We start from the raw sequence: 19782 nt of genomic DNA, 5'->3' as shown, positions 1-19782 counted from the left end.
CCTTGCAGGGGGCTGCTTGGCAGGGGCTGCCCAGGACAGGGCAGAAGGGATGACCTGTATCCTCAGCCTTATGGTGCTGAGTGTGGGCACCTGCAGGCTCCTGCACAGAGCATGAAGTGCTCTTCAGATCACAGATATCCTGCTATGCTTGTGTCGCTTTGCCTGTGCCATCTACCAGGAACAGGGGAAGAAAAAGCAGGAAAGCAGGAGCCTGAGCCCCTGGAAGTCCAACTGACAGCAAGGGCCTGACCCAGGTCTGGGTCTGCTCTCCAGCCCCGAGGTGGTCAGGAGTGGAGCACAGGACCCAGGAGGAAGGGCTGTGAGTTTTGGGCAGGGAAGGGAAAGCTGAGAGGGGTCTTACAGCTCTCTGCAGCTACCTGGTGGGAGGGTGCAGAGGAGATGGAGCCTTCTGAGGTGCATAAAGAGAGGAAGAGGCACCAGGAGTGAGCTGGGAGATAGGACATTCCTCTTAGATACTTGGAAAACAAATTCACCGTGAGAGTCACCAAATATTGGAACAGAGGCTGGAGAAGCTGCTGGATTTCCATTAGACCTCAGCTGGACAAGGGCTGGAGCAACCACAGCCAGGCTGGCCCTGCTTTGGGCAGAGGGTCGGTCCCCCAGCCAGAATTATTCCAGGTGCCTGTTACAACACACCCCAGCGATGCGGGGATTTCATTCCCAGGTGCTTTATCTCCGTTACGCAAGGCTTTCAGCTTGGTGCATGCAGCCTTGCAGCTGCTCCGTGTGAGCTGTCCTTCCTTTTTGTGGGGAAAGCGGGGTTCTCCTTCCTTTTGTCATGTAAGCCCCTATCCACAGTGGGAGACCTGTGAGGCTCGGGGAGGTTACCAGCTCTGCCGAGGGCCCGGCTGTGTCTGCACCACCCCAAAACCACTCAGTGCCGTGTGTGCGAGGAGCCCAGGGAAGGTTTTTCTCAGAAACACGGTGTCCGCATGTCTCAGCAGGATTCTGCACGGCTCTCCTCAGCTGGGCTGCTCCACGCACGCTTTCAGCTGGATCCCGGTTCCCGCGATGGAGCTGAGCTCTCCATCGACCCCGTGGCGCTTTGTGGTCCCACAGAAGGAGAGCCTTTCATGAGAGGCTGAGCGAAACTAAGGCTTTGTGCATTTGAAGAGCAGGTTTTCTCCTGGAGAAACCTTGCCAGGCTCTGGGAAGTCTCAGCTGTGCTGGGTGAGGCTGAGTCACCCCTCAGAAAATGGCATTATCCTGGGAAATGCAAGAAATTCCCAGCACCACTACCTCTGTCCCTCTTGGTGACCACCCACTCCAACGAAGAAGCAACCCCAGGTGATAAAAAGTCACAGTAGGGAAGTCCATCAGCAATTTGGGGGCTAGCTATTTTATTTTTTATTCAAGCTAGATTTAGATTTTGCGGTGATCTGTAGACACCTTCAGTTCAGGAGTGCCTGACAAGTTTGAACAGAAAACCCTGCACCACTTTGGGAGCAGCATTGGGCCAGCGAGCCCTTTGATTGCAATCAGCGAGTTGGCAGGAATCCCAGGAACTCGCACAAAAATGCTTTGAAGAGGCCAGATGCACAAGGTGTGTCCCTGTGAGCGTGTGGGGTGCGGAGCAGTGATTCACGGCATCGCCATGCAATGCTTGGTGCGCGCACATGCAGCCGCTGGACTGCAGCGAAGGCCCCTGTCTCCCTCCGATCACCAGCTGCTTTTTTTTTGTTGTTGTTCTTTTTGTTAATCTCTCCAGTCTTTCGCCTATCCTGCTCCAGATTTGGCACAGGTTTTGTTTCCCTTTCAGCCTTCTCCTGTTGCTGCCCCGGTGCCTGCGAGCTCCAGACAGAAAGGCAGACAGGGAATTTGCTTCAGGCGCTTGCAGATGCAAGCTCTGCTGCACTGGGCTTGCTGGGGATGACACTCACCGTGCCCTGCTAAGTAAGCATCCCCAGCCCGTGATTCAGAGCAGAAGCAGCAGTTTGCATAGAGGTGCAATAAACTCCTTTATTTAAGTACCTTTTTCTCTTTTAGAGATGGGATTGGAGTCAGTTGCAGAAACCTGGGAGATTCCCTCCCTTGGGCTAGACTGTGCAAACTCGCCCCGAAGAAACCATTGTTTCTTGAAAGCCTCTGTAAGCTCCCTGTCCCCAGCTCCCCAGCCCAGCTCAGCATTTTGGGCGAGTTATGAAACAGGGCAGATGCTGGAGCACAGCATTTGTATTATCCGCCAGCAAATGACTGGATGTGATAAACACTTGGCTCTCCCGTGCAGGGACAGGGTGAGGGCTGTTCCTTGCCGTGGGGGAAATGACATTACAGGTTTGCAAGAGCTGGGCACTTTGTTGTGCAGAAGCCATCTGACGCTGACAGCCTGTCATTGATTTGCGAAAACATCGTTTGGCATCGATAACAAGCGTTCAGGAGAAACAAGTAGGACACAGGAAAGCAACACCCAGGTATTGCTTCGCTGTTCCCTATCCAGACTGGAAGCGCACAGACGTGTCTCCACTCTGAAAACGAGCACAGGAGCAGCAGAAAATCCTCCTCCGTGTTCCTGGACATTGACAGAGCTCTTGGGCAGCGCTCACCCAGGCTGGCCTCCCCTGGGCATGCCCTAAATGTCTGAGTTGTTTGGGTGATGGAGCAGAGCGAAGCTGCTGCATCGCTTGGGTGAGACGTTGGGAACCTTGGGGAGGGGAAGCCAAGGCTAATTAGGCTCTAGTTGCTCTAGGTCTGAGTCTCATTAACAGAGTTTGGGTTTCTGCTGCTGGGGTTCACTGGAGAAGCACCCTGGAGCAGCAGCAGGTGTACAAAGCTCACCCTACCTAGGAACACGCCCCGTGCTTTCTGATATTGCTCTTGTTCCCATGAAAACCAACGTGCGGCATTGCTGTGGCCACCTGCGTGTTCACAAACACCAGGGAAACACAAAACCTGATGAATGGGAATGAAATAAAGTGTGTTCGGTGTCCTCCTGCTGCTTTCGAGGAGAGACCCAGCATCTGTGAACTGCCAGCACCAGGTCTAAGGTCAGCTAGACCCCAGGCACTGGTCCCTTGAGGGATGGAGGAACCCTCCCAAGTCCTCTCTGCTGTGGGGAGTTTTTGGGAGTTTTGTCCAGCAGTGCAGAGGAATGTGGTCCTCCAGCCGTGTGTCCTTGTCTCATGCCCAGGACCTGGTGACAAGGGATCCCAGGGAGCCTCTGTCCAGGGCGCCCTCCCCTTGGCCTCCCTCCTGAAGGGGTTTGTGCCTCTCCTCCTCTATCAGCCTCTAGTGGCTCGGCAGGAGCTTTGCCAGCACTTGCTGTGAAACTGAGTCCCCCAGCACCGGGGGGTCTGGTTCTCTGCAAAGGACTCGCTGCAGCCCAGCTTGGCAGAGAGAAACCTCTCCTTCAGAGTCACAACCCAGCGTGTGACTTCTCACATAGCCAGGTTCTCTTGTAGTCTTCTTGCTAAAAGTCCTCGCTTCTCCCCCGCTGCCCCAAGCCACTTGCAGAGATTGCCCCAAAGCTTTGCCGGGTGCCTGTCCTGATTTATACGTGGATTTTATACTGCTGCTGCCAAAGGGTCCACGACCTGTGCAGGCAGAAGAAGTTTTTGCACAGGGAGAGCTGGACAGAGGGAGATGGGAGCATCTCCGCGGGGCCAGGGTGGTGGCTGGACCCCTGTGGGACTGGGCATGGTGGGCAGTGTTGTGCCTCTGACCCACGGCGTGTGCAACGCTGCCTCTTGCTAACAGGGCTGTCCCCAGGCTCTTGGCACTGGGACACCATTTCGACCCATCTTAAAACAAGAGAAATAACGCAAAACAAGTTCAGCGGGCTGCACGGGAGCTCCTCCAGCCTATGAGCACCGTTTCCTAGTGAGACGCACAGCCCCATATCCATGGCCCCGTTGCGAGGGGGCGCAGCAGTGCCCAGTGCCCACCCCCAACCCCCTTCCCACCCTTCCCCTCTCCCTGCTGGGACCCCCCCAGTTTGGGGCAGAGCTGGGACCAGGGCAGCAGAGCTGCGTGCCCTGCAGCGGCGGCACGGGGGCCGCGAGCGAGCGGCGGCGGGGAGCGCGTGGGTGTGTGCAGGCAGGGCTGTATATCCAGTCTGGCAGAGGGTGTGCCTGCTCACACGGCGGGGAGCCGAGCCGGGAGCAGGAGCCCTGAGACACCCTCGGCCAGGGGACGTATGGCAAGGAGGGGCTCGGGAGATTAACGCCAGAACGAGACGCGTTCGCTGTCGCCTCGTGTCGCGCGCGGTCAGGTGCAGTGCAGCCCCCTCTCCCCCCAGCCCCGCGGTGTGCAGCCATGATTCACTCTCCACTGAAGACAGCGTTGGCATATGAGTGCTTCCAAGACCAGGCCAGCTCCACGCTGGCCCTGCCCTCGGATCACAAGCTGAAGACCAAGGGCACGGGGAAACAGCGGGTCCAAGAGCAAGTGATGATGACGGTGAAGCGGCAGAAGCAGAAGTCGTCGGTGTCGTCGAGCGTGGGACACTCCAACCGAGGTAACGCCCCACCGTGCGGTGGACAGCAAGGGGTCCCCTTTGGGACCGGTGCAGGTGCTGTGAGCTTTTGTGGGGTCAGAGCGGTTTGCATCTATAACAGGGTACCCAGGACAGGGGATGCCGGGGTCTCTTTTGCGGGATGGAGGCGTTAGGACAAGGCACGGCGCCGGTGCAGCGAGTCCATTCCCGGGGCTCCGGGATGTGTCTGCGCCGTGCTGCTAGCTGTTTGCTCCCTGGCCTTGAAGCTGCCTAAAAGCTTTGTGAACCTCTCCTCGGCAAGTGTCCCCTAGGAGGGCTTCTCCTCCGATCTCATCCTGTCTTGCAGGCAGCCAAAGCCACCAGCATCGCAGCTCCACCGCGCCATGGGGCTGGCAGCACTGCGGCAGGCAGGGAGCAGGCAGCTCTGCTACGCACAGGGCATGGACCTGAGCTCCAGAAGCTCAGGCTTTGCCTCCAGAGCTCCCAACATGTCCCCCATTTGCAGGCTGAGCCTCGGGGACGTCCCGGTGTGAGTGGCAGGAAGGGGGTGAGAGGATGAGAAGTGTCCCTTCCTTACCACAGTGGCACAGTGAGGATGCTTCACAGTCCCCTCTGTTCTGCAGAGGGATAGAGCGGGGTGCAGGCATCCAGCTGCTCCACCTCCACACACAGAGTTTGTACAAGCCCTCAGCTGAGTCCTGGATCTAGGTTTCTTATAGGAACGCCTTCCTCTTCGGCTTGAGGCTTGGCAAATTGTTTTCTTCTCTGTCCTTGCGTCTGGTGAAAGCTGACTTGGAGGGCAACCCAGCTGTCCCCAGACAGGAGCTGCAAAGCCAGATGGGCGCAGCAGCCATAACACAAAACCTCCCGGCTCTCGGTGGTGCTTTCACCAGCAGCTGTGGCGAGCTCGCTGCTCTGGCTGGGCTTAATGGGAAGAGCAAAGCCTGAGGCTCTGGGGGATGGGGGCTGCTGGGGCTGGGACCGAATCCTTCAGTGTGCCTGGGGAACGCAGAGTTCATGGAGGTGTTTGCAGGGAAGCTGGGTGAGCTGGGCTGGTCTCTGATGGCTCTTTCGGGGACTACAACTCGGTGGCAGCTTTTCCGAGCTGGATCTGGAGGCAGACTCCAGTGCCAGTAGGGTGGCACGGTCCAGACATGTTTGGGGCTGGTGTGCCAAGAGGCGCTGTGAAGGAGTGGAGGTGGCACTCCCGTAGGAGCCCTCCTGGATGTGGGCATCGTAATTGCTGTGATAGAGGGAATAGAGAAGCTTCATGGGAAAGATGTGTGTGATCCAAAACCTCTGCTTTCTCTCTCTTTTCTTGCACATTTGTGGACATGGACTCCTGTGGGTGGGTGGGTGGGGGACAGGGAGAGGAGAGCTTTCTTCTGCCACCAAAATGGCAGGCGATGGGAGATGCAAATCCCCGCCTCCCTCAGGAGGGTTTATTGCTTATGGTGTTATGGTGCCAGACCTGACCAAACAAAATACAGCCCAGGATGAGACAAGAGGCTCTGGATGGGGACTGGGGCACCACCAGCCTCCCTTAGCAGCAGAGGGTTATACGAGGGGAAGCGGGCAGGGGGACATCTCCCACTGCTGCCCATGGGGAGGAAGGAAGGGAGGCAGAGGGGGATTATTCTGCTTGGAGAGGAGCCCAGGTGAAACCTCTGGGAAAGAAATAAAGAAAAGCAAATTCCCAAGCTGCCCGTCTCCGCTCAACAAGCTCAAGCTAAACCCCTCCTCCAGACACTTTTGGGAATGTCTGGGAATGGGAATTGCGTGGAAATGTGCAGCTCTGGTTTCTGCGTCCCAGGGAAGCTGAGTCACATCCAGCTCCCAGCAGCTGCCTCCCAACATGGGGCTGAGGCCCCGTTCCCACCGTGGGGAGGCTGGGCAGCACCGAGGTCCTGGTGCCCCTTTTTGATGGTTTGCCCTGGGAACTGCTCCTTCCATGCATTGCTGGAGGGACTCCCAGAAGGGCAAGGAATTCCTGTTTATTCCTCATCTTTTCTCCTGGGTGGGAGCCTGAGAGGGTCAGGCTGAACTTCCAAGGGGCAGTGTTGCATCATACTGGTTTTTACTGCTGTTGGTCTGGAGGGCAGCTGAGCAGACCTAGTGAGATGCATGAATGTCTCCTGCAAACAGGCTGAGGGGCTGCTGGGGTGGACATCTGCCACGTGCATCCCCGTATGGTTTCTCTGAGATGCACCTCAAGCTGGGGAAGTTTTAAAGCCCCTTGGTAAACGTTTGAGTGCTGTTCCTTCTGTATTGACCCAGGTCCAGCTGTCAGTCCCTGCATGTTGATACGTGGCTTGAACAGGAGCTGAAGAGCAGAGCAGAGCTTCCCCCAGCATCCCAAGTGCCTGCACCCGTGTATGTAGGCTGGGGACATGAGCATGTACCCCACTTGCACACAGCAGGGATGGGACTAGTGAACCATAACTGTGCCTCTTTAGAGGGAGCAGATGTTCCCTCAATGTCCTTGACACCTACCAAAAATCAGTTGGTTAACTGGAGTGCAGCAGGTCAAGGCAGTGAGGCTGCTGTCTGAAGATCCTGGTGTCATGCACAAGACGTGGAGCATTGGCAGGAGAAAAGGCCGAGCTGAACCAGTTCCTCCTGGCCATCAGCACTGATCTCCCAGGTCCTCTAGCTAAAGAAAAGCTTTGCCAGTGCCTCGTCATGGGCTGGCGAGGTGCAGGAGTGAGCAGGGATCTGAGGAAACCCAGACTGAGTGTCATATCCACCAGTGTCGTGGCTGAGCCGCGAGGCAGAGGCTGGCTGTGGTTGAGGGAAACCCCACCAACACCTAATGGGGGAATTACTCTGATGTGCACGGAGGGCATTGCAGACAGTCAATGTTTTGACTTCTGTTACATTCCCCTAGCAGGAGATGGGTCACTGAAAGCTCCTCCACAAACCTTTCAGGTTATTGAGTATAGGAAGGAACTGCCCTTCTGCTCAAAGGCCAGGAGGCAGAAATGCAGCCTGGTCATCCCTGCACAGCTCTCAGCTGCTGGGATTCCACCAACGCTTCTCTCCTAGCAGGCATCCTGCTTTGGGCTTCCCACAGGTCCTCTCCTCTTACTACTTTTTTCCTATGTTTAATCATCCACATTGTTTTAAGGCTGTGCATGGTTTATTATTTGACTTGTCTAGCCTGCGCTACCGGTGACGGGTTCTTGTCTTGCCTTTCCCTGCCACAGATTAATATTTATTAATATGCCTCCATTGCCACAAAACTCCCTGTTAGCTTTCTGTGTCCGGCTGGAGTCTTCTACTGTCGTGCTTGAAAAATGGCACTTGTGACATAACTCTTCCTGCCATCAGCCTCCTAGCTTTAAGGGCTGTAAAGTTGTCTTTGAAGAATGTAAAACACTGATTAAGAGGGACATAAAGCTCAGGCATATTGTGTTATATCAGCTCTTACTTCGCTCTGCAATGATTGATAACAGAGGAGGTTTGATAACAGAGAGAGGAGGAGGAGGAGGGGAAGGCTGGCATGTAGTGGTGCTCGCAGCAATTAAGCAAAAGCTTTTGCAATCCTTATCTGTTGTACTTAGCTTTTACAGTCGTGAGCTTTCCCAACGAAGTTAATGGGATTTAGATTGACCAAGTCTTGAAGGAAATGCTGTGGGGCAATGGCATTTCGGGGGTGGGAGAGGGGTCCCTTTGACAGCCCAGCCAGAGCCTGAGCAGCCCTCAGACAGCTGGGAGGCTGTGCTTCCATGAGCGAGTCTCTTCCATGATTTTTCTGCCTCTATCCCACCTGTTATTTACCACTGATGCAGTGGTTTTAATCGGCTCTGTGCCTGTGCAAGTGCAAGTGGGTGCTTCAGAGAGCTAAGCAGCAGCTTGGATGCCAACAAATGGGACACAGGCATAGCTAGGAAACAACGTCAGGAACTTCATCATTGCCCCAGTGAGCAAGTCCAGCCCCTGCCAAAGTGATTTTTTTATGTTTTGTTTTGTTTTGTTTTAGTATAGTTTACTTTAGTTTAATTTATGGAGACAGTCTGTTTTACCCCAGGGTCTCAGACGGACCTGTGGCCATCCTGTATGGTCTTTACCCGTGCGGTGGCTGAACAGCAGAATATCCTCCTCTCCCCTAGGGGTGGTTATACACAGCCAAGCTGCCTCTCAGGATGAGTCAGGCAGAGAACTGTGTAAACTTACAGGACAAAACAAAGCTGATGTTTTCTTCAGCCGCCTCCATCATAAAATCCCCAGGTTCTTCCTGGCCTTCATACTGAGCTCTCCAAGCAGCAGAGCACGGTGCTGGGGTGGCAGGAGCACCTTCTCCAACCAGCAAGGCAGCTTCAAAATGCCTTGAACGTTTGAGGCTTTGTATAATTATATATTTACAACCTCTTATGTGCAAGTTCTTGGAAGTGAAGTCTACTCTTCAACAACCAAAGAACATAGACCTGCATGAAACTCCCAGCCTCTTGAATTTGTCCACTGAATGGTGACTTTACAAGGAAAATTACGTGTGCCTGAACTGGTTCGTTTTTGGCTTTTCCTTGCTCAACCCCCAAGTCTTTAGTGCTGTGCTTGACAGGAATAGATGCTGAGAAGAAAAGCATGGTCCCGGGGGGACTGGTCAGGTTAACCCGTGAGTCACACCCAAAAACACTTTCTTCCATTTAAGGGTGCTGTTGACTCACAAACAGCATCAGGAAATTCCAGCCTGCAGACACATTCTGTTTGCACAGAACAAGAGAATGATTGTGAGAAGTAATTCCCAGGAAACTGCTATGGGATTGCACTCAGAACGCATATCACCTGGCACAATCTTATCATCTCAAGCCCTGCCTTGCTTCTGCTGAAGCCCAGTAGTAATATCTGGAGGTTCATGGGAAACTACAGGGTAGGTATGCAGTAGGTGAATTCTGCCCCTGAATTGTACCTCCCTTCTTGGGTCGATGGCTATTTCCTTCACCCTTAAACACAAGTCCTGTGAAGCTTAATGTAAATTAAGCAATCAGTGCTGGAGAAATATTAATAGGCATCTTGGAACAATGCTCACCGAGTCTATACATTTTATGGAAAACGAGATCCTGTAGTTTTCTGCACAAGCATATGTTTGTGAACCCTCTCTTCTGTTACTTATTCTGCATTCAGTGGTGTTCTGCAGATGCTGCCATCCATGCAGTGCTGCTCCTCTCTCGTTGACAATAGAAAGAAAATCTCATTACTTATACTGCATCTATGGGGACGATCTTCCTGAGAAAATGCAAGAATTTTTAGCCACGTACCAAATCAACATAACAGGTTCTGGATGCCTCAGGCAAGGCAATAAATGAGACATATTCCTAGGATCGGTGGCTGTAGAAGACCTGAGTGGCTTCAGGGCCTTTGTGGTAGAGTTTATCCAGTTTATCTAAGAGATGAGTCTTATCAAACCATCAGAGATTAGGATATTTCTGACATTACCCACCAGTTTAGGTGCATAACTTGAGACAGGTAAGTCCTGATTTTGTAGTTTGTTAGACATTCAGAGCTTTCCCTGGAAGTTAATTGGGGTGTAGGGTTTGCACTTCCTCGTAACGGGACTTGGGATGCCACAATTATTGAGCACTTTTGAAAATGAAATTTAAATGACCTTAAACTCTTTTGGACCATCTGAAGGGTGTTAAGGGAATTGCAGCTTGGAAAGAGAATGAGTTGTTCTTTTTTGTTTGTTTGTTTGTTTTTTAATTATTATTATTTTTGTCATAGTGATTAAAGCAGCCCTGTGTTCATAATGATGGAACTTCATACATTTTCAGGAAAACAAAGTATAAACAGAGTGATCTTTCAGAGATTGGTGACAGAAATTAAAGGCAATGCTATTTTGCTTTTTTGGTGCTCGACTATTTTAGATCCTCAGGTGTGTGATCATCATTTACCAATCACATTTGTTATTTACAACTTACTGAATTTAGCAAGCCTTGCTCACACTGTTCGTATTGATCTCATAATTAGTCTTCAGACCAGGAAAGCATTTCACCCCAGACAGACTGGCAAAAGGGTTGGGGTGGGCTTTACCTTCAGAGAAGAGGCGAATTTTAGTTACCTCCAAGTCAGAGTAAAGGAGGCGAGTTTCAGGTTCAGAGCTTCCAGAAGCTCCAGAGCTTCTTGAGTGGCACAAAATATCACCCCATTCCTCACATATAACAAAGACCCAAGATATCAGCCAAGTCTTTGGCCCAGTCTGCTCTTGTCCACTTGTGGATTTTATGGCACTATTTTTATTTTTTTTGTTATGGTCTTTTGTACTGAAGACCTTTGGGTGTTGCTCACAGTCTGAGGGCTGGAGTTTCTAGGGGCTCTTCAAAAAGGTGCTATACTTAAAGGTGCACCCACTGGGACCACTTTCTCCTACTGATGGTACTTTTTCAATTTACAGGTTCCATGTATGACTGTATAGCTGATGGTTATGGCTATGGGACATCCCGAGGCAGCTATTACGCCAAAACCCAAACAGGAAACAGCAACTGGGGGTATCCGGTAAGCTACTCTTTTATCTGGGAACTGTGGCATGCTCTTGGGGTAACCTGCACAGAAAGCAACCTCTAGCAGGAGAAGTCATGTGGCAAGGTCACAGCACTTCGGAAACTTGCCGGAGAGGGATTGTGCGTGGCTATTTTAGCAAGTAACTCAATGCAGTGGGAGAGGATCAGGAGATGGAATCAAAGGGCAACAAGGACCTTATGTTGATGTTATATGTGGCTGGCGATTTTACTGTGAACAGATTTAATTTGGTCTCATGGATTAGTATCCCACCAACACAAGATGTCTGTAGCTGTCTGACGGTCATAGCTTCAGATTGGTCCACCTCAGTTAAAGCTTGGAGCACATCCATTGCTCACGTGGAACAATTACAATTTTTATTTCCATGCACCAAATGTTATGTGAACAAAATCAAAGCAGTTGGTTGGGGATCATAAGGGAATTTGCATCATTTGCTGCTCCCACCTAAACGCTACTTCAGTCTCTTTTTAGATACTCCCTGAACTTAGAAAAAAAAAGTGCTTCACTTCTCCCATTCTGTTTTCCACTGAAAATATTATATTACAGATTGCCAGAAAAAGCACTTGTAAGATTGTACTTGTCTTTCTGCAATCTGAGTGAACACATGCTGCAGAATGGCCTTGTTGACAGACTCCTGGTGCACTGGGAAGCACTCCAAACCACTCCAAAGTCTACCGGGACTGCGTGTGCTTGTGTTCCCCCTCCACCTAGGACCTGTATTCTGTTCTTCCTTGGTTTTCATCAGCTATAAAGTAAAAAGTGCAGTTCACAGATCTGGGATTTGAATACAGGAAAAAGAAAGGGCTCCTTTCAACAGCTGCGGGACTGTAAGGCAGCTCCCTGTCAACCTTCAAAGGTTTGAACCAGGAAAGGTGCTTATGTTGGCTTCAAGCACAGAGACAGAGGAGTGAAGCTTTTCCTGTTAGCTGCCAGATCCTCTGCCTGTTCACAGCATCTGCATTCCTCAGCTTCAGAAAGATTCATCTGTCGTCTCTTTTAATGGCCATGGTGTAGCATGCTTTCCTCAAGGCAGCGATAACGTCACTTGCTAGGTTTGATGCTTGCTGCATGTTCAGTAGGTGGGCTGGGAGCAAGGGCATGTCTTTGAAATTTTTATTTACACTGTCTGTCAACTCAGTGTCAACTGTCTGTCTGTTTCAAAGTCTTTTGCTGAGCTGTTTAAATGCCAGACAGTGATATTTCTGCCTGGTGTAAGGCCAAATGAGTGGCAGTGGTGGATCAGAGCAGGGGGTCCACCTAGCTGAGCATCCTGTTTCCATCTCGAGGGTGGGGATGGACCCCTGCAGAAGGGTCTAAGCATGGGAAGAAGGCAGTGGTGCTTCCCAGAGTGTTTTCCTGGCCCCCAGCATTTTGCAGCTGAGAGGCATCCTGAGCCAGAGCTGGAACCCCCGAGCTTCATGGTTGTGCTGATTTGTTTCCATGATTTATTGCTGTTTATCTGTTGTGGCTCCTGAAAGAAGCGTGTTGTGCTTTGTCTAAGCAAAACTGTTCTGTTCCTGCTATCTGGTGATTTCTGGCTGGTCTTTTGTTAAGGAGAGGGGAACAAAGCCGTGGCTCCGCAGTTGCTCATGCTACAGCACTGGCAGCACGGCACTGCGGTCAGTGCTGCTGGTGTCAGTGCTGTTGTTTAATTTTGTTAATTCCTGGTCTCCTTCCCAACCATTAGAGCAGCAGGACAAATGCAGACTAGTTAGAAATGCCAGCTGGCTGCCGGGGATTTCAGTCCAGCACTGATGTTGCTGTGTTGGCTTGCATGAGGATTATGAAGGTCTAATAGATGCCTCTGCTGGACACCACAGAGGACACTGCACGGAGCAGTTCAGTCACTTCTGGTTCACCACAGACTTGTACGGCTCATGGCTTTTCTCTGAAAGGCTCTCCTGCATTTATGGTGGGGGAGGCCTTTCTCCGAGCCTAAAGTGTCTTACCAGCCTTGCATTCCGGAAATTTTTGGTAAAGGTCTTCAGGACCTGGGCTACTTTAGAAAATGGGACTGGGATTCATGAAGGATTCACAGTGAAATGAGTCTTACAAAACTTCGTCTATCTGAAAATCAGCCATTTTGTCCTAACAAGTTGTCTAGACTCCTCCCATAGCCAACAAAGAGAGAGGTACGAGGAGGTGATTCATCTCCTCTATCGGGGAGATCTGTCAGGTCAGGATGAATCAGCCCCTCTGGATGCCGAGCTCCTGCCACCGGGAGCCGGGTCGGAGCAGCCACCTGCCAAGCAGACGGCTGCACTCAGGGGCGATGAGTCCCAAGTGTCATTGGCACGCTGGAACTTATAACCTCAAGCCTAAATCTGCCTAACAAGCCTAACAGACGTCAGGCTCCCCAGCCGCACCGAGGAACCTCCTCCATTGTGCTTCTTCCAGAAGTGTGTTAAGGGTTTACACACAGCCAGTACCAGCCTCCAGCTTGGGTTGACTTTATTTGAACTTGAAATCCATGCAGGTTCTAGGCATTCTGAAAAATAATTATTTTCTGTAATTCCCAGATTCTAAGACAGGGAAAAGAAGATAAAGCAAATCTGTTTTTGAAGAAAAGGTTGCTGGACTTCTCTCCTGGTGCAATGAACGTTTCTGTGAAGTCCCAAAGGTCTTTGAGATGCACAGGCAAATTCAGACATTTCAGGGCAATGACCCAGTAGAGGGCCAGGAAAATTGCTTACTCTTAATGCTTCTGAAATTTAAAGAATGTCATAGGCAGTCCATGTGCATGTCACTGCTTCACAGCACCTGCAGCTCAAACTGCCTTTATCAGTGGCTGTAAATGACACAGCAAGGAGGTATGTCATCTGCCCTGTCCCACCCGCAGCTCTTAAAAATTATTATCCCTGACTTACTCCTTTTGTCTGGTTTTGTATCTTACTGGAAATCTCAAGCTTTTGCTTCTGAGTTTTCTTCCCAACCTTATGAGATACTGGTGTTCAAATATTAGAGCAAAAGAAATTATACAAAGGGCTTCCTAAAATTGCTGTTGTCAGCTCTCTCTGGATCAGTCAGCAGTTCTGCGAAAAACCTTTGACTTGCCCATTATTAAAGATTATTTTCTGATTATTCCCGCTGCAGAGTGCCTTGTTCATAGCATCACTGTAAGTAGCTTTGTAATGAGTAATTGCTAGCGGTGTAGGCAACAGAGAAGTCAGCGGGACTGCTCCAGAGGGATGCACTCCTCCCTGCCCCTGGGGGCAGCACAGCAGGACCCCAGCCCATGGCTGCACCATTCCCTTGTCTCACATGGAGCCTGCAGGGCTGAAGTCCCCTGCCCCATCCACACCGAGACCACAGTGGGATGCAGCAAATGGTGGGCTGCAAACCTCTCTGCATTCGGCCACCGGTCATGGTTAGCTTGAGCCAGGTGCTGTTGAGCTCGGAAGACCTGTAGGGACGTTTGTCACCGTGCTGACAATGTTAAGTTGTGCATGGACAGCAGCTCCCAAAGCCATGGGAGCACAGGAGCTGTGCCCAAGGACAGGTCCCTCTGAAGGTGCAGAGGTGGCCCTGATTTATATGGACAGACCCTGGAGGGCTTTGAGTGGGCTCAGCTGGGTGCCCGCAGCAGCGCAGTCATGGCAGGAGAGGTCTCAGCATGGGATGACACCCCGGTGGCACCCAGAAATGGGATCTGTTCAGCACTGGGCTCAAAGCCACTGCCACAGCCTGGTGTGCTGCCCACCCCACCTGCAGTCAGCTTTGGAGATGGTACCCAGAGCCTGAGGAAGGAAAGGCCAGGGAAAGAGGAGCCAGGATCACGCCATCAGCAGAGGAGACCCTGAGGGGCTTCGTTCCCATCTGCCTTGTGCCTGGGTCTGCTGTTGGCAGACAGTTGGGGGGTCCAGATGCTGGACAAGATGCAGAAGCACACCAGGACACTGTGCCACTGCCTCCACGGGGAGGAAATCTGCTGGCAGGATCTGGCCAGTCCAGGGGTGCTCCTTGGGTGGGTGGGTGCAGGACGAGCAGCTCCTCATCCTCACCGTGGGCTGGGGCTTGTGAGTTACATCTCTGGGAGCAGCTCAGCTCCCAACCCCAGGAATATTTGGCATCTCTGCTGCTGTTGAAGCAGTTAAGAGAAGTTCCTGATGCGGAACAGCTGGGGACCAGTGGCTACTGGGCCACCAGGGCTTTGCTGCCCTCAGCCACCACCAGGCTCAGCACTGCACTGGTGCACCCAGCTTGGTTTCTGCAGCAATCACGTCTGCTGTGATACCAATGCCAGGCATGCATTTTGGTGATCCCATGGCACAAGAGACGGTATGCAGATTCCTAAGCAAATTTATCTGGGAGAAAGTTGCAGAAGTTTCTCTCTCAAATGTGTTGTCTGCATGAGCGATGTTGGCCACAAGACGTGCCCTCCCGCAGCCCTTCTAACAGGCAGGGGCACTGCCTGCTGCCCCTGGACAAAAATCCCCCAGCTCTAGCAGGAGCTTTGTCCTGTAAGAATTTCAGGATAAAATTTGTCATTCACTTGAGGACATGTTCAAGTTTTTTTTTTTTTTAAGAAAATAAAAAAAAAAAAGAGGGAGTTAGGCAAGCTTATCAAAGGATTTATCGAGGCTTTATAGTTGCTGCACATCACTGCTTGGTCAGATCCTGGTCTCCCTGTGATGTTTCCCAAGAGGCTTTATGCTTTGGAATAGCTGGATGTTACCTTCCCTAGCCAGAACAAACCGAACCATCTTCTGCATAAAGAAGCAGATGAGAAGGCAGATGGGATGGCAGCATCCAGGAGAGGTGGGGAAAAATGTTTCAAAAATGGAATAACAATGCATTTGCTGGTTTTGCAATTTTTCTCCCTGCACTGGAGTGCGTAGCAGGCAGCAGTGAAAGCATTTCGCAAGTAGCATCAAGAGTTTTCCCCACCCATCATTCAGGGTGGGACGCTGTCATGCTGCATTGCCTGTGCTTTGCCCTGCAGCCTGGGAGAAACCTGCTCTTGACGTGTTTATTCGGAGTCCTTTACTTCTCTCTGTCTGCTACTCTAGAAACAAACAAATTGCAAGGGAAAAAATTAGAGCTAGGTAATGAACTGATCGCGTCCTTAGATGCAGAAGTCAGAAACACCCAGTTATCTGGGAGGGCCTCCGACCAGGACGCGCAGCAGGGATCCGAGCACAATTCTGCACCGAGCAAGTCAGTGCCTTCCTCTGTGCTCCAGAGGAGAGGGCCTTTGCCTCTTATACAGAAGATTTTCTGGAAGAAAAGGCAGAAAAGGACCCATAGTCAACGACTGAAATAAAGACATTTTGACTTTCTATCTGGCACCATTTTTTTCCTGTTTGGAACAAGAGGCTGGAGACATTTATTTATTTACCTGTCTGGTGTGAGCACTGGGTGTCACAGTTAATGCTCCTTAAGTGGGCATTCATCTCAGACTGAGAGCTGGTGCTCCAAAGCGCTTATTAATTTGAAGGCATTTCTTTGCTGCTGCCAGTGAAGGGAAGCACTTAGTCTTTGGGCCTGATAAGAGCACCTGCGTGCTATCAAGGGCTCATCTTCACTTCCTTTCCTCCCCGTGCCTCCCCTCCTTTTTTTAATATGAATGAACGGCTCCCAAGGGTTGGCCTCAAATGTACAGACTCGTTTCAGAGTAGGGAGGAAAAGTTCAGGCTAACATTTGGGATGCTGCACGTGAGCAGCATCCTGCATCCCAGGAGAGACCTGGAGAGCTGCCCTGACCTCTCAGGTCCCATGGGAGAAGGCTCGGTGGCAGCCACCGCTCTTCTGAAATGATTTCCAGATCTTGTAGGACAAAGGGAATCACTGCTTTCTGCCTCCACCCTGCTTTGAGGGAATTCCTTGTCTTTTCCAGCATTTCTAAAGGGTGGAGGTGTGGACCTGGCCCGCCTCCCCTGTGCAAACACCCACAAGCAGTGGGCAGATGCAAGTCAAGGTGTTAGGAAATCTGGGCGGTTTATGAGGTTTGAAGGTGAGAGATTGATTATTTCCTTTCACTAATGCCATTCTGCAGAGGGAGAGCTCACCCTACACACATAATGGCATCAGCAAAAATTAGGAGATGGTTGTCAAGTGGCTATTCGGACCACAGACTGTGAAATGGCATCGCCTCCACTGTTAGCAGTGAAGGTCTCTGGCGTGGGGATGTCGGTCTTAGTCCGAAAAAGCCTCTCTTAAGGCACGGACGTGGCCCTTTGCCAAGATCAAGAAGCGATCGGGTCAGCTACGTTGGTGTGGGGATTTGTGGGGACCATTTGGCACACAGATCTGAAATCCGCTGAAGCTGGCAGGAGGCTCCTCATCGATTTGGAGGCTTTGGTGCAGGCTCCTGTTGCAAAGAGGAATTCTAAGATACCAATTAGGTCCGTGCCACTTGAAAGAGATTAAAATGGGCTCAGCCAAGCATCTGGTAGCATCAGCAATAAAAGTCATGCACTGACTTTGGTAATGAGCTTCACATCACACGGGAACTATTTTCCCATGAGTTTGCAAAAGGCCTCCCCGCCCTGCCAGGGCCTGCACCGACTTGCCGCTCAGGGCTCCCTGTGTTGCAGAAAGGAGACTTTCCAAACAGGCGGTCGCTTTGCTTCACCCTTCCCAGGGCTGGCAAGAAGGAGAACAATGCTGTGTGCCACTATAAAACGCAGCAGGAAATACAGAATTGATAATTCCCACCTATAAACATGGACGCACTCACACCTTCCCTCGCCCGCTCTGCTGGCAGATATCCCATGCGAGTGCACTGGAAAGCAAACAATAGCTTTAGCTAAATAACAAGCTAGCTCTTCCACAGTTAGCTGAATTGGCTTCAGCAAATGCCCAGGGGCTCCATGGCTCTGCCAAGCTTCTGACAGCCCTACGAAATAATCCCAGTTTACACTGACTCATAAAGCATGGTGACAGGGCTCCCATCTAACAGGCTGCTGCTCTGTCCTACGAGCCCTGAGCCCTGAGAGTGGGTTCCCCGCTCCATGAGCCACCAAAGGCCACCCTGCACCTCCCCGTCCCTTGCTGTCCTGAGGGTTTCTGAGCAAGTAGCCAGGAAAATGAAGAATAAAATGAAGATTTTATCAGCCTTGGAAGGATGTATTCATCCCCAGCGGTACCCCATGGTTTTCTGAAAGTCATTTTGGCATTGTTGTGTGCACTGGCCAAAGCAAAACTGGGATGGAGAGCACCTCTGCAGCGTGGTCACCATGAAATTTTCAGTGGGCCTGCACCACTGCTGCAGGAGCCCCCAAGACTCACCGTGCTTGCCCATGAGCCTCGTCCTTGCTCTTCTTATCGCATGCAAATTCTTTTTCCAAATCCCTGGGAGCTCTGCAGGATGCACCAAACCTGTTATCTGCCGTGCTGCAGTACTAACAGGTTTTTTCTGTGTCCTCTGGAGTAAGTGCAAAGAGAATTTTCTCCCCTTGCAGCAATTCACCTGTTTAGATGCAAACCTGCAGAATGAAAAGTATCAAAACGACTTCTGACTTGTGCTCAAGTGGCAGAACAATCTGGGTCCAGTGTAACCGGACTGAAGTGTTCCTTCTTATCCTGACAGCATGCCTGCTGCGCAACCCGCTCTGAGTTTTCAGCCGTTACTCGTGCAAGTCTCTGGGACGCAGCAGAGAGGATTCACTGCATTCCTGAAGATCAGTTTGTTAATGGAATTATTTGGCTTAATTAATTAGCATAATGACAATTCTGCAGAGTGTTGGAGGCAGAAATGGTACTGAGTGTGCTCAGGGCTGGGATGAAGTGGGGCAGAGCAGCGGGATTAGGGTGATTCTGCATAGGACACCAAGTTCTTTTTTGCATGGTTAACCTTTTTTTCTAGGTTAGAAATATATATATATATATTTAGATAGGCACAGGATTATTGTACTAGGCACAGGCTTTTCACACCTTGTGCCATGAATTTCCATGGAAATACCAAGGTGCCAGTGTTTGACTTTTCTCTTCCAACCCAAAGGACCCTTGGGCAGCTGTTGCAAAAAGAGGTATCCAAAGTGCATCTGCTTAAACTCAGTGAGGAAAAAAGCCCTCAGCCCAAGAAGAGACCACAGACTAGCTTTTCCCAGAGATGAGGCAAGCCTTCAGGAGAAGGTCTCTGTCACCATCTTTATCCTTTAGTTCTTTTTATGCCTCTTTGCTCTGTTTCTTGGAGATGTGCTTGTCAGGGTGCAGAGGGATACAATGGAAAAACTTGGGCAAAATGGGGCAAACAGCACTAAAATAGCTTTATTTTTTTACCTTTGTGGAACACACACCTTTGTAACTTGTATCACAGGACTGACATCCAGAAGCTTTAGCATTGCAAGAGAATATTGGATCCAGTCCTGGTGTACTTGGGGTAAATCTGGAGTACTTTTGGTGAAGTGGTGGAGACATTTCAAACTGACAGCAGGACAACTAAAGCTATCATTTGTTTTGACTAATTGCAGTGGGATTTCTACTGTCTTGTCCCCTTTCTTTCCTTCTTTCTTTATTTCCTTAAGTCTTAGTCTTGTCATTTCTTACATCACATCCCGCATTGTTCTCAAAGCATCCCATTGTACAAGCTGACACAACACACCTTGTAATTCATAAGCAGATATTCATTGTCCCACTGCTTTCTTGACGCAATGAGATTCAAGAATCCCTTCTTACCACTTTCTCACTCCCTTTAGTCCCTTTCTAAGGATTTCACAGGTGAAAGAGGAACAAAATACCATTAGGAAATGAAAAATAAATGCAGGCAGTGCTGGAAGGTCAGAATGGCTCAGCATTCTGTGATGGCAAGAGATGGGATGTGTTTCATGAGGTGTAAGGTCTTCAGCTCCTATGCTTACAAGTTGGGTTAG

At 50.7% G+C, this 19782-nt stretch overlaps 1 protein-coding gene across 1 annotated transcript in view; it reads left to right on the top strand.

The window, feature by feature from the left end:
• Positions 1 to 4272: 4272 nt before the first annotated feature.
• Positions 4273 to 19782, top strand: part of PKP1 (plakophilin 1) — a gene marked incomplete at both ends in the record, with an annotated part of 39369 nt that continues 23859 nt past the window's right edge. Inside the window, 2 exons of the mRNA XM_082778580.1 lie at positions 4273 to 4474; positions 10845 to 10945. Coding sequence (XP_082634706.1) covers positions 4273 to 4474; positions 10845 to 10945 — 303 coding nt within the window. The remainder of the gene's footprint in view (positions 4475 to 10844; positions 10946 to 19782) is intronic.

This window comes from Aythya marila, assembly GCF_965140915.1.
Source record: "Aythya marila genome assembly, chromosome: 24".
NCBI classification, from domain to species: Eukaryota; Metazoa; Chordata; class Aves; order Anseriformes; family Anatidae; genus Aythya; species Aythya marila.
This window is presented reverse-complemented; position numbering and strand designations above follow the sequence as displayed.